Genomic DNA, 15,486 nt, shown 5'->3' on the forward strand with positions numbered 1-15,486 from the left:
TTATAAAATGCATCATTTTTCTGTTATTTAAGCTTGCATGCTTAGATTTGGGTATTCGCCGAAAAAAATATACATTTAATTACCTTTAACTCACTTTGAGTTAAAACTAAAAGGTTTTTCTAGTAAGAAGTTAATTTCACTTTTTTTAGCTTCAATTTTGGTAATAATAAGTTTATTGTAAAAACTTCTAATTTTTGAGTTATTTATGAAAAATCGTTTAAGAACATACATTTTTCTCACGAAAAAATAAAATCTTTGATCTTTAATAAATCAAAAAGTTTTGATTTATTTTAGTAACTTTATATAACAAATTTTGCTTAGAATTTGTCCTTCTATCGAATTATAGGGTTATTTAAAAATAATAATTTTAACCCCCGAGAAGGGGTGGCATTCACCCCCAGGGTAAAAGCGCAAGTTGGCACCATGACACCTTTGTTCCTTAAGATATCCTCTAATTACTCACCAGTTTTCATGCAAATCGATGGAGGTTCAACGAAATCGGAGGTAATAGCTCATATTCACCTTCTGTAACAGGTCCATGTCACCAGCCCCCCCTTTTTCAATTTGAGGGTCAAAAAAACGCTCATTCGTTTGTATTGCATTAGTACTGGATTGTATCACCCTTCATTCGTTTGTACTGCCCCCACCCTTTTAAATCTGCCTGGAGGGGCTGGTGACATGCCATCCCCCCCTTTTTCGATTTGAGGGTCAAAAAAAGGCTCATTCGTTTGTATTGCGTTAGTACTGGATTGTATCACCCTTCATTCGTTTGTACTGCCCCCACCCTTTTAAATCTGCCTGGGGGGGCCAGTGACATGCTACCCCTCTAATCTGCACTTTTTGCCATCTGACGTCGAAAGTAGGCTATTTCGTTTGTACTGCGTTAGTACTGGATTGTATCACTCTTCATTCGTTTGTACTGCCTCCACCCTTTTAAATCTGTCTGGAGGGGCTGGTGACATGCCATCCCCCCTTTTTCGATATGGTGGTCCGGGATGGGTATGTTCGTTTGTACTGCGTTAGTATCGGATTGTATCGCCCTTATTTTGTTTGTACCGCCCCCACCCGTCTAGATTGGCCTGGGGGCCAGTGACATGCTACCCTTCTACATTTAAAACAGGGGAGGATTAATGCTAGGAGTAAGGACACAAAATTAGCCAAAACTATTATAGTAACACCGCGGGTGTAAAATTTGGTAAATTCGTCAAAAATGTAACGAATTACATTTTAAAACTGAAAAACAGGCTTGCAAGCCACTCTCCATGGAGAATGGAAAGTTACACCCTCAGATAGATCTCGGAGTAGTTCTACGCTACCGATTTGAAAAATGGTACATGTAGTTTTTGGAGATATTTTGAACACCATTTTCGATCAGAAATCAGAGGAGCGACCTTGCCTTTTCCTACTAGGAAGAAATTTATCCATTCCCTCAATAAATTTTACAGTTTTACACGCTATCGATATGAAAATCAAAGATCTCATGCGGCGCATTCCGAAATGCACTCTTCGTTGTACAATTTCAACCTCTCTGGATAACTGATTAACTGAAACATACATACGGCAGAATTCATTGGAATCGAAAATTGTTAAAAGTATTTGGAACATTAAATGAAAAATTACCACAATCAATGTCTTTCCTACCATCTAATGCGAGAGACCAGATAACAATAATTGCCGTTGCTATGTTATGGTAATTTGTTTTCTAGAAAGGTTTGTATTGTTCATTTATGACTGCAATGAGATTCAGAATTTCCGTATTCCATTTGCAAAATAAATATAGTGTCAAAAACTTGCTTATACATTTGACGCACTGTCCGTCAACGTGTTAATTGACTCCACAGATTCAGTGCCAAAGCGAGACATTTTTATAGAAAAATATTTGCAAGTATATTAAATGCCAAACTGACCTATTAAATAAACAATGACAGTGCAATTTTAGATTTTTTTACTATGGAATTATCGCTGAATAGACCAGGGCGGATCTGTTTTGAAGTGGATGTGAGAGGTGGCATTCCGATTTTTGCAGATAAAATTAGGTGCCAACTTCAGTAATTATAATTGGCTTATGCTCCTTCTCAAATATGTCCGGAACATTAATAAAAACATTCAAATATTTAAAAATTTCGAAAAACATCGATTTTTTTCAACTTTTCAATCGTTTTTAAAACCATTCATTTTGGAACAATATTTGCAAATATACGTAATCGTAGGGAAATAAAATAAAGATAATTGAATTTTTTATGATATACGACTATAAAATACACTTAACAGATTTTGCATAATAATTTTGCAATCTAAATTTTTTTAAAAAAGTTAAAATTTTTTATAAACTTTCTGAACAAAAAGTAGACCATTATTTAGAAGTTTGCTAATTTTTTTTACCTATAAAGATACGCCCTACCTATGTAATACACTTTACAGAACTTAAGTTGGTTTATTTAATCGGCCTCAGCAATGTTTTAAAGTTATACACAATTTTTTGGCTTATAAACAAATACAGTGAGGACGTTTGAGTTAATAAATACGAATAAATTCATTTTTCTGTTATTTATCAAATAAACATTTTTTTCTCTTTTAGGACAACAGTAAAATGTATCTCGAATTAACTAAATTAAATACTTTCTTCTGTTTGTCTCAATTAATTAAAAAAAAATTTGGGTACCCTGTATAAATAATTATGTAATAAATAGAGAATTGAATAATCTTTCAAATAAGCTAGCACACGACCCACATTTTCATTTAAAAAAATCATCGATTATGTCATCACACCCAGATGGATGACGTTAGTAGTATGATAGATATCCCAAAAATTATAATTTAAATATAAAAATCGACCTGTTTAGGGATTTATCTCCAGAGTTGCCCATTCTCGAGAAAATGAATTTATTCCAACTCAAACGTCCTCACTATATTTGTTTATAAGCAAAAAAATTGTTTATATCCTTAAAACAGTGCTGAGGCCGCTTAAATATTCCGATTTTAATTTTGTAAAGTGTATTGGATTGGTAAAGTACCTCTCGATATGTAAAAAATTTAGCAAACTTCTAACAGGTCTACTTTTTGTTCAGAAAGTTTTTAAAAAATTTGAACTTTTTCTAAAAAATTTAGATTGCAAAATTATTATGCAAAATCTATTATGTTGATTTTAGTGAAATTTGGTGGACGGATTGAATATGTTGTAAGAATTTTCTAAGTAAAATACGAAGGTTCTAAGTGCAACCAAAGTGGTTGAAAAACATTGAATAAAAAGAGGCTTATTTTGCCCTCTTATTTTGTATTTATTGCTATTTTGCAGAAAGGATAATCATTTAAGATATTTTATACCAGTCGTGTCGTATATCATACAAAATTTAATTATCTTTATTTTATTTCCCTATGACTTTGTTCCAAAATGAATCGTTTTTAAGTTACAAGCAATGAAAGTTGAAAAAAATCGATGTTTTTCGAAATTTTTAAATATTAAAATTTTTTTAATAATGTTCCAAACATATTTGAGAAGGAGCATAAGTCAATTATAATTACTGAAGTTGTCACCTAATTTTATCTGCAAAAATCGGAATCCGCCCTGGTCTATACAGCGATAATTCCATAGTAGAAATCGAAAATTGCAATGTCATTGTTTATTTAATAGGTTAGTTTGGCATTTAATATACTTGCAAATATTTTTCTATAAAAATGTCTCGTTTTGGCACTGAATCTGTAGAGTCAATTAACACAGGACAGTGCGTCAAATGTATAAGCAAGTTTTTGACACTATATTTATTTTACAAATGAAATACGGAAATTCTTAATCTTATTGCAGTCATAAACGAACAATACAAACCTTTCTAGAAAACAAATTACCATAACATAGCAGCGGCAATTATTGTTATCTGGTCTCTGACATTAGATGGTAAGAAAGATATTGATTGTGGGAATTTTTCATTTAATGTTCCAAATACTTTTAATAATTTTCGATTCCAATAAATTCTGCCGTATGTATGTTTCAGTTGATCAGTTATCCAGAGAGGTTGAAATTGTACAACGAAGAGTGCATTTTGGAATGCGCCGCATAAGATCTTTGATTTTCATATCGATAGCGTCTGAAACTGTAAAATTTATTGAGGGGATGGATAAATTTCTTCCTAGTAGGAAAAGACAAGGTCTCTGCTCTGATTTCTGATTGAAAATGGTGTTCAAAATATCTCCAACAAATACATGTACCATTTTTCAAATCGCTACTACTCCGAAATCCATCTGAGGGGGTAAATTTCCATTCCCCATGGAGAGTGGAGAGTGGCTTGCAAGCCTGTTTTTCAGTTTCAAAATTTAATTCGTTTCATTTTTGACGAATTTACCAAATTTTACACCCGCGGTGTTACTATGTGCAACGTTTGGCTGATTTTGTGTCCTTACTCCTAGCACTAATCCTTCTCTGTTTTAAATGTAGAAGGGTAAGGGTAGTACAAACAAAATAAGGGCGGTACAATCCAGTACTAACGCAGTACAAACGAAATAGCCTATTTTTGACATTCAGATGGCAAAGAATGCATAGTAGAGGGGTAGCATGTCACTGGCCGCCCAGGCCAATCTAGACGGGTGGGGGCGGTACAAACAAAATAAGGGCGATACAATCCGATACTAACGTAGTACAAACGAACATACCCATCCCGGACCTCTATATCGAAAAAGGGGGGATGGCATGTCACCAGCCCCTCCAGGCAGATTTAAAAGGGTGGAGGCAGTCCAAACGAATGAAGGGTGATACAATCCAGTACTAACGCAGTACAAACGAAATAGCCTATTTTCGACATTCAGAAGGCAAAAAGTGCAGAGTAGAGGGTAGCGTGTCACTGGCCCCCCAGGCCAATCTAGACGGGTGGGGGCAGTACAAACAAAATAAGGGCGATACAATCCGATACTAACGCAGTACAAACGAACATACCCATCCCGGACCCCCAGATCGAAAAAGGGGGGATGGCATGTCACCAGCCCCTCCAGGCAGATTTAAAAGGGTGGGGGCAGTACAAACGAATGAAGGGTGATACAATCCAGTACTAACGCAATACAAACGAATGAGCTTTTTTTTGACCCTCAAATCGAAAAAGGGGGGGATGGCATGTCACCAGCCCCTCCAGGCAGATTTAAAAGGGTGGGGGCAGTACAAACGAATGAAGGGTGATACAATCCAGTACTAACGCAATACAAACGAATGAGCTTTTTTTTGACCCTTAAATCGAAAAAGGGGGGGCTGGTGACATGGACCTTTCAGTAACTGCACTAGTACTAGTTTACTGCTTCTCCATTCGTCTGGAATTTGTCCAACTTCCATAATTCTATTAATAAACCTGTTAGCCAACTTGTCCTGTCTCCTCTAATGCTCTCCATACTTTCCAGGAATATCATCTGGTCTGACTGCTTTTTGTTTATTTATTTTTTGATGTACTTGCACGACTTCTTCGACCATGTGGTGATACTTTGTTGAATACTTTTGTTAAGGTCAACAAATAAAAGGTGAATGTTGGGGTTCCTTGATATTGTTTTGTTTAGTTGATAGCAAAAATGTGTTCTAGACATTATCTTCAAAAACATACAAAATTCATGATACATATGTAGTTTCCAAACAGTTTCTTGGACCTTTTTATGAATGAACGTAATCCTTGCTTCTTCCCAGCTTTTTGAGATCTTTCTCTATTGAAGACGTACAGCTTTATGCCGCGTCCTCACTGGTAAATATTTGCGTCGAATCAGGTGTTCGTCGCAAATATTTTCGTACTCGAGATAAATTGTGCTAATGTGGACGTGTTCGTCGCATAAATCGGACGCAAGAATTTTCGACGCCCACAACGCACACGCTCCATCGGTTGTCGGTTTTCGAGCGAAGATCAAATGATTTGAGTATCGCTTTCTCACTGGTAAAAATTTGCGATGCAAATTCTTGTGACGCAAATTCTTGACGTACCATTAGTTCAATACGCACGAAAAATTTACCAGTGAGGACGAGGCCTTGTATAGGTTGTAAATAACTCTTTAAGATAGTACCTAGCAAGATATTCTTGCGTTTCATGGATTTGAGTGCTTTTTCTATTATTTATGCTTTCTCATTAATATATTCTCTCTGAAGGAAAATATTCAGGTGCTGAATATTCTGTTAAGGTACTTGGGGTATCACCGATATCTTCTTGTGCTTTGGAGCGAAGACTCTTCTTGTAGTGGTAGTATTCTTAAAAACGTTTATTTTACCTTGTTTATAATTTTTAAATTCTTTAGGAATTACCCGTAACAACAACCAACTAGATTCTGGCGAGAATCCTTACCATTCAGTGGATTCCCTTTCAGAAGAGGAGTTGTTACATCTGAGAAAACAGCTGCAAGAGATGGCTCAGGAGAAGACCAATTTGGCTCTTCAATTGGGCGAGCAGAAGGGCCAGCTGAATATTTTACAAAAGGAAATACAGAAGTTAAAGGTGAGAATTCTTTTTTGATTCGTTTACTTAAAACTTTGTCTCATTGTTTATGTACATCCACAAGATCCATATTGAGATACTAAGTAATCATTTTGCTTGAACTAAGGAAGTAATACTTAAAATTTTTGATCGAACTACCAAATTTTTAATGAAACTGCATTGAGAAATAAGTGTTCAATAAAATAATGTAAGAATTAGTCAAAATTAAACAACATATTACTACATTTTGAGTTTCATTAATTGTTCTAACTATTATTGATAACATAATCTTTATGATCTTTAATATATTACTGATAAGCATACACTTGTTAAAGTGTTGCTTGAAACAGTAATATTGATTTCATGCTACAGTACTAAGATTTTCTATATCAATATCAACTATTTTTAGACTTATTCGCTTGAATTGAGTTACTGTATGAATGCGATTTTTAATGCGAATTTTAAAAAGGGGAAATTACGCTTTTAAAAAATAAAAAAAACAAAAAACTGAAAAATAGAAAAATAGGCATTTTCCTAATGTAGTGGATGTACTACTTATCGTGGGGTTAACCTTCGGATGACCATGGGGTAAATTTTGACCCCAATGTATGTTTTTATTTAATAAATTCAGAAATACTTTCAATTTTAAACTCACTGTTTTTTTATTTGACGTTAATATCATTATAGATACCCTCATATTTTGTAATAAAAAGAATACCCTACATTTTATGAAAAAAAAAAAATATTTTCTGAATTTGGAGTCAAAGACGAACTCCTTGGCCTTCCATGTTCCAATTTTATATTCAAGTAAATACCGTCTATTATGTGGAATTGTTTGTAAGAAACATTCCAATATTAAAAAAAAATTGTTTGTTAAACCTGTGACGACATAAATTAGTGTATATTTTAAAATTTCCTTAGTTCTATGTTCAGAATGATGATTCCTGTTTTTGTTTATTTGTAATTAAAATAGGTTTTACTAATATTTTTCTACAATCGTGTTAAAAATGCAATTTTTAGCACTCCATACGAGCGTTAAAAATGCTACTTTAAGGCACTAGTGCTTTAAAAATTTTATGGCACTGCAATTCGTATTGACCGTATAAGCAATTTTGATGTAATGTCAAAAAAATATAAAAATGGAATGTCAGTCAAGTTCAAGTAAAAGTTTTTGGAGATATTGTCCTAAATTATGTTTGTAGAAAAATATTGTGTGACATGCGTGTTAAAAAGTACATTTTTAAGGCACTCATGTGAATTGCAGAACTCGCTGTCGCTCATTGTGCAAACTTTCACATGCGTGCCTTAAACGTGTACTTTTAACACTTATATCATAAATAACTATTATTTATCATTTTCGATACAATATTAACATTAAAATTACGAATACATTATTTTATTTCTTAAAACAACTTAATTTTTTCGTCATTGTCATTTTTGACTGGGGGTCATTTTTGACCGCTGTTGGTCATCCGTGTAACAAAAAAGGTTGGTTATCGGAAGGTTAATATAGATTCAGACCACTTCTTGGTAGGCGCAAAAATATGTAAGAGCAAGAATGTCTAATGCAGAAAAAAGAAGAAAACAAGAAAAGCAGTTGCTACACTTTAAAACTCTTGAAAGATCCCCGCTCACTAGCTAGGTATCAAAATAACCGTGAAAACGGACACACAATAGATGAGATGAGAATTTAACAGCTAGGGGACATTGGGATATACAGTGATGAGCGCACTAATACCCGGCAAAATAACGCAAAAGATGGAAAACATATTAAGTTGTGAGATAAAAAGAGATGAACCTAGTGGAGGTGTTAAATTTAGCGATAGTAACTTATAGTTTGACATTATATTGATTGTTTCCCAACTTTAGACGTATCGGACGAGTTTGAGAAATGCCACTGTCACAGTGACAGTTTTAGTTGACATACTCCTCTGATAGGTCTAAAGGTGGGAAACAATCGATATAATGTCAATTTATATGTTACTATCGCTAAATTTAACAACTCTACTAGTTTTATTTCTTTTTATCTCACAACTTAATAATTATGTTTTTAATCTTTTGTGCTCTTTTGCCGGTTATTAGCACGCTCATCACTGTATGTAGATTAAGGAAGCGGCAAATGACGTCCTAGGATCAGAAGAATTCATTCCATACAAAGATGGGTTCGATGACGAATGTGAAGATATCACAAAAGAGAAAATTATGCTTATAAACTTATGCAACACAGAAGAGTAACAGAGTAAAGAGTAACACGGGATAAGGAGTAAACGTACAAAGAACTCTTAGATGCAAACGTGTGCATTTAAGAAAAAACGGACTTTGGAAAACCAGATTGTGCACGATAGGTCTGGATCCCGCGTATGAAAAAAAAGTTGATTAATAGCAAGCTGAAAATTTGTTAATAGCTTAAGGGTGTCTAGTCTATTTTCAGCTTGCTATTAATCAACTTTTTTTTTCATACGCGGGATCCATACCTACGAGCTTCAAGGGGCAAAATGAAACTAGAAAGTTCTATATCACGCTAAATAAGACAAAAAAAAAAAAAACAATTTTGATGGGTCACCCAAACGTGCAAAAAATAAAACCCATCCAGAACCTCATTTAATATTGAAACTAAGAGATGCAAACACGCCTCAAAAATAACAAGTCGCTTTGAGTGAACTGTATCTCTGCAGTGCTCATCAAAGATGGAGGTAACAGCATTATGCATCAAATTCACAGTATAATAATCAAAGTCTGTGAAGAAGAACAAATGCCAGAGGAATGGTGCACTGAAATCATAATTGTTGAATTCAAATAAAGATATCATGTTAAACATGCCACAAGAATAGCAGATAAAAACAATTTATTGAACTGTAAAAATAGTTTGGCTTTGTGGAATTCTGTTATGTTATATTATATTTTTTAAAACAAATTTCTTTTATATTTTCAATAAATTATATTAATTACGTGTTAGTCTTTTAAGGAGGAGTCTAATATTCAACTGGAACATTTGACAGAAGAGAACACAGCTCTTAGGAACAGGTTAAGAGATGTCGCTCATTCTCCGTTGTCTGATAACGAAAAGCAACAGCTATTATTCGATTCCCACAGGCACCATAGTTCTGCTCCAGCTTCTATAGCAACGAACGTAAGTATTTTATTACAATTAGGAATCCTACTACAGTAGACTCCCTCTATAACGAGAACTGAAATGGCGGACTAATTACCTCGTTATAAGCGGATCTCGTTATATATCGACAACCATAATATATGTAGTTCTGAAGCTATTTCCTTGTGGCATTTTTGTAATCAACTATTCTAAAGGGGAAATAAGCAACAGTTTAACTAAAAAAATGATTTTATTAACGTTTCGACGTCCACATCGGATGTCGTTGTCAAAATACAAAATACAATAATATAATTGAAATAATAAATCAATAATAATATTGAAATGTTTTGATGCCTCTTACGTATTTTATTAGGTGTCGATGGTCGATATGAACAATGAGACTTCGCCATCGTAAATTGTAAATTTCCTACAATGGTCAATATCGGTCGATAAATAAACAAAAAAAAAATTAATACAGGCGGTGGAGTTTATTACAGCACTGGCCTCGATAATAACACAGATGTTGGGCATTTCTATATACAGGCAGTTAAGTATTTATTTATAGCCGTTACTACGTTAAAACACGTAAAGAAACATATTTTTCGATTTCATTTTTCCTCGTTATAACCAAATATGCCTAGTTATAGAGGTGGTATAATTCAATAGGAATTTCATTGGACATCTAGTGTACCTCGTTATAAGCGAAACCTCGTAATATCCGTGTTCGCTATAGAGAGAGTCCACTGTACTATTAGGAAACCCTTTCATATGAAATATTTTTATTTAGAGGAACATTTTGAAGCTCATTAGCCTGTAACGTATTTCATCGAATCATCTAAAAATTTTGTGTCTGCATTAGTTGATGGCTTTTCTATTTCATCCATTTTATTCTCTGGAAAAGGCTGGAAAGTTAAACAATGATTATTTGAATCGAAAAAATTGATTCATAAGAATAATAACCATATCTTTTACCACTCGACCAACCTTGTGTTCAGCGGTTGTCAAAAGTTTGTATGAATTATTGTGTAAACAATTTGATTATCAGCGCCTCTATCGGCTGTGTTACAAACTGTTTGTTTGAAGTCAAAACGGACATAACCTCAAAACATGACAGTGCATGTCATCAACATGATTATTAGTTGACAGACTTTACGTAAAAGATTTGTAAATACGTCAAAATTGTTTGTATACAAAGAGAAATATAATAATATTGTAAGTAAAGCATTCATTTTCATAAGTGTTGATTTTAAATAAGTATGAATATGAAAAGTATGAGGAGACAACATACTTTTTTCATTAATAATCTTAGGTAGGTCAGAATGCATTTTCATTTTTTATTTTTTAAATACGAGACAATTGGTGAATATTGGAAAATACTGAAGAAATTGAAGCTTTCCATTTTTTTAAACCTATTTGTTTGTTTGTTTCTTGTGCTTCTTCTGGACGATATCTGAATGATTCCTTGCCATCCTTAAATCGTATTTCTCACATTGTCCCTCTTCCAAGTCTTAAAAAATACTCTTTTGTATGTTAGGTGTTAAGGTACGTATCCATACGTGGGTGCTCCGTGCTCGGTGTAGCTGCACAAATGGATACGTCATGCGCTCCCCTACATATAAACCGCATACCGGTTGAATCAAAGAGGGTGAGCGGCGAGCACCAACGTATCCACTGTGTGGAGCTGCTGCACGGAGCACCCACCCACGTATGGATACATATCTTTAGATGTTAAGGTGAGGGTTTTCATTTGAATCTTTTATCCTGATAAGGTCTTATCTCTGCTCGCTGCCCATTTATCAGCTGTTTTATGATTTCCTTCCTTTCTCTATTTTTTGGAATATTGGATTTCGCTTCGTCCGTAGATACCCTAGACCGAGATCTTTACAGAGTCAGCTAAACTCATCCATTTGTGGTCCATAAAGGTCCATAAAGGTCCATTTGTGAATCCTTCAGACACTTAGACTTCCTAAATATAGTAGAGTACATAGCATCACTCATGTTGTACGGAATAGGACCATAAGGACTTGGTCTTCGGCGTTGCTGGCGCCCAGGCTATTCCAGGCTCCCATATCTACTAGCATCAGATAGGGCTCCAAATCTGAGCTTTTTCTGGTGTTCCAAACTTCTACTTCTTTAGTAATCTTGTGGCCTCACAGAAAGCCATCTTTTTAGGGGTAACATCCTTTACTTGACTCGGTTGCATAATGGCCGAACCCAGGATCTGCTATCTCTGGTAGGCCAGTGCCGGACCCTTCCAGGGGACATGTGAGGCGATTTTCAGCAACCTTATTTTACATTGTTTTTATCCTTCCAAATATTTTTATGCTTGTTCGTAGAAGGAATAATGGTGAAAGGGTAGGTAGTTTTTGTTGAATATGTTGCAAAGGTTGCACTCTCAATTGAGCTCAACTTTTATTTGTTGATTAAATTAACCATAGACAGCTGCACCGTCAGATGCTTATGAAGATCAGAGTATGAATATAAATATCAATCAGAATCAAAATACTATAATACTATAACTACAATAAGCACTCACGAGTGTAATGAGTCTTTCAAAAGTCTTTTGATTGTGTATGTGCACTATTTGTGTATCAAACTTCACTGGCACTCAGGTCTTGGTTATAGTCTTACGAGGAGGACGTGTCAATGTTGATTGGGTGCAGCTACCAAAAGCGATGCAACTTCTGAACACTTGGTCTACACTTCACAAAAGGGCACTATTGAAACTCATATTTGACTAAATGATGAAAGGGTTGCCAATGCGAGTCCATTATACTAGTGGATAAGGAAATGAGTCAATACTCGCAATCTTATAGTTTGTATGTTGTTTATTAGTTGTTATAAAATCATGGGGCAACCGGTTTCGAAGCTTACATTTTATGCTTCATCTTCGGCCCAGTACATATAGTCTTCACATATACAAACTACTAGCTAAAATTAACAAAAAGACAAATGTACATATAAAACATAAAAAACAACTATGTCTAGGTTTTGACTAAAAATATACAATAAAGCAAAACAACTGTGGAGTATTGAACTTAGTGTTCCATAGAGTGTATATTGGGACATTTCTGCTACTGGGAGTGACCAGTCTGATGGAAATTGCTTGGTATATAATTTAATATATACTTCCATCAATCCTTAAGTGGTTAAGGGCTGATGGAGTTTATACAAGAGGGTATATGATCAAAATAGACATACAGTTTTTTGTAATAGGTATGTCATAATTGATTGTTCTTTTAGCAACAATGCACAATCTTTGGCAAATTGTAGAGAGCAGGTGGAGTGAATTGTACGGAGTGTATAAAGGAATTCTTAGTGAACTCGTGACACACTGCCAAACGGAGCTGTTGTTTGACCAACGACTTGATTTGCTCTATACCCTTGACGGATCTTGTGAGAAAGAGATTTACATTTTTGATTTCCCATCTTGTCGTTGTTATGTTTAACTTGTCTTTTCCGTAGTTCTGTTTGGACGTTTTCGATTTTTTCTCCAATTTTTGCAATAATATCGGAAATAAATTTGTCTTCTACTGCCTTACAGCTGTCAACTTTGTATACTTTATGCACCGTCCTAAACTGTTCCGTGATACTCCTGAGTTTTTCCACCCATTTATCTGTGATTAGCTTATTTTTCCTTCGTTCTATAGTGTCTTTTGTGAGATTCCTATTTAATATAGTTATATCTTCCAGAATACGTTGAAATGTTTCCTTGAACATAAATTCGGCTTGGCCTGACTACGTTACTCAATAGTATATGCCCTAGTGTCTCGAAGTTGCAATTACTTCGTAAAGCTTATCATTGCCGTAGAGTATATCAAATATAACAAAATATAACATATAAAATATTATAATAAAATATAAATGTAAGTAAAATAAAAGGATCAATAATATTGGATAACCGTCAATATTTAAAATGTCAGTAAATTAGTAAGAAAACTAAACAAATCAAAATTTCAATATGAAAATTAAAAAAAGTAGTTATCAAACTTACTTTATAAGTAGTTAAACTGTATTGTATTAAAAAGAAAAATTACTCACGAATATGGGCACATGTGTCTATGCGTTTGGTCCTGGATTCTGGGCGTCTAACCTCAGCATCTCCATTGACTTAGATACTTCATGTCGGATGTGGCGTCGAAGCTGCTTCTTCCATCGTCGATACAGTATCCATCCAACGATGATTAGGGCCAGGCTGAACGACACAATTCCCAAAATTCCAGGGATTGATAGCTTCTCGTTTTCGCCGGTTTCAGCTGTCACACCTCCGCTGTTGTTGCTAGACGAAGACACTACCCCGAACAAACAAACTTAAACTTTTTACAGAAACTTTATTCTTATATAATTAAATGTACAATTACATTATATAAGAATAAAGTTTCTGTAAAAAGTTTAAGTTTGTTTGTTCGGGGTAGTGACTTCGTCTAGCAACCCCCCAACTTCACAGGAGTTCGGTAACAGCGGTGCGCAACAGAGATGTTGCTTGTTGACTGTCTTAAGTTACACTTTTGAGTGGCGTAAAATATCTTGAAAAGGAATTTTTTGAGGGAACAACAGGGTGTTGCGTGGACAACGTCTAAACTCACTCTGAGGGTAAAAGGGCGGGGTGCCCTGTATTCGAAAGTCTTGTCGAAAGTCGAAACACATTATCTCTTTTTGGTATACCTTAAAACTAAACACTGGTTGTCTTTAATATTTACAATGTTGACAGTGTTGTAGTCAAAGATGGAGTTAAGTGTATTACAAAATTAAAAATATTAAAACAAAATCAATGGGAAAATACCCAGTAGCTGGTTGTAGGTATACCATAATTTTAAAAAATCATACAGAAGTAAAAACTTCGTTTGTACAATGGTATAAAAAAAGTTTATTAAAAACCATTAAAAGTCATCCAAAAGGATTCGCAAAACGTTTTCGATCTAGATCAGATCATCTTCAGTGCGTTCTGCGTAGTACATGAAACTAGCAACCTTATGAAATTGGTAACATCGAGAAATATGGTTTACATGATAACTATATAATATTTATAGCGACTCCAAGTCGATGTTAAAAGATTAAATGTGTAGGAGTGCTCAAAGGGCAACATGGTTCCTTGCTCGATAAAAACTTGTGGACTGAACTGGCAAGAACCACAAGTTTTTATCGAGCAGGGAACCATGTTGCCCTTTGAGCACTCCTAACACATTTAATCTTCTAACATCGACTTGGAGTCGCTATAAATATTATGTAGTTATCATGTAAACCATATTTCTCGATGTTACCAATTTCATAAGATTGCTAGTTTCATGTACTAAGCAGAACGCACTGAAGATGATCTGATCTAGATCGAAAACGTTTTGCGAATCCTTTTGGATGACGTTTAATGGTTTTTAATAAACTTTTTTTATACCATTATACAAACGAAGTTTTTACTTCTGTATGATTTTTTAAAAATATTAAGTTTTTACATGTTTGAAAAATTTTTCGAACACGAGTCTTAACTTTTTTTCTATAAAAATTCATTTCTTTTCGATAAAAATAAACTTTTTTACAAAATCGTTTTATTGAAATGTTGCAGATAATCGATGATAACAATGGTGCCGACACGACTTGTACCACTCCCGATTGGGACAAGCATTCTTCAAGCAACGTCAGCGAAGTTTCTGTTGCGTGCCTTCAGGACAAAATAAATCAAATGCAAGAAACACATTACAGGTGAGTTCGTTATCTGACTGGATGGATTTTATTTGCGCTCGATTATCTCGACTTTCTTTATTTATCGTGCGTAATTTATTGCGTCTTTGCGAGAAGGCTATTGAATTGTGTATTGCTAATGGAAAAATATACACAAAATTAGAAGAATACCTGTAGTCGAGGAAATAAAGCTGAAAAAATGGCAAAACCTCGCAATTTTTTCGTCCAGCATCGATTAGTACAACAATTTGGGATTAGGCTCATTACACCCTCTAGTTCATTTTCTATATTGAGCCG

General features: G+C 34.5%; 1 protein-coding gene across 5 annotated transcripts in view; it reads left to right on the forward strand.

Moving 5' to 3' along the window:
- The window catches only part of LOC114328697 (centromere-associated protein E), a 419,952-nt gene that overhangs the window by 350,703 nt on the left and 53,763 nt on the right, over nucleotides 1-15,486 (forward strand). For 4 of the 5 annotated variants that reach the window (XM_050655514.1, XM_050655511.1, XM_050655512.1 and 1 more), the window contains 3 exons: nucleotides 6,250-6,446; nucleotides 9,382-9,555; nucleotides 15,074-15,210. In XM_050655514.1, coding sequence (XP_050511471.1) covers nucleotides 6,250-6,446; nucleotides 9,382-9,555; nucleotides 15,074-15,210 — 508 coding nt within the window. The remainder of the gene's footprint in view (nucleotides 1-6,249; nucleotides 6,447-9,381; nucleotides 9,556-15,073; nucleotides 15,211-15,486) is intronic. The other variant, XM_050655513.1, reaches the window with a different exon arrangement.

Source organism: Diabrotica virgifera, chromosome 7, assembly GCF_917563875.1.
Source record: "Diabrotica virgifera virgifera chromosome 7, PGI_DIABVI_V3a".
Classification (NCBI taxonomy): Eukaryota; Metazoa; Arthropoda; class Insecta; order Coleoptera; family Chrysomelidae; genus Diabrotica; species Diabrotica virgifera.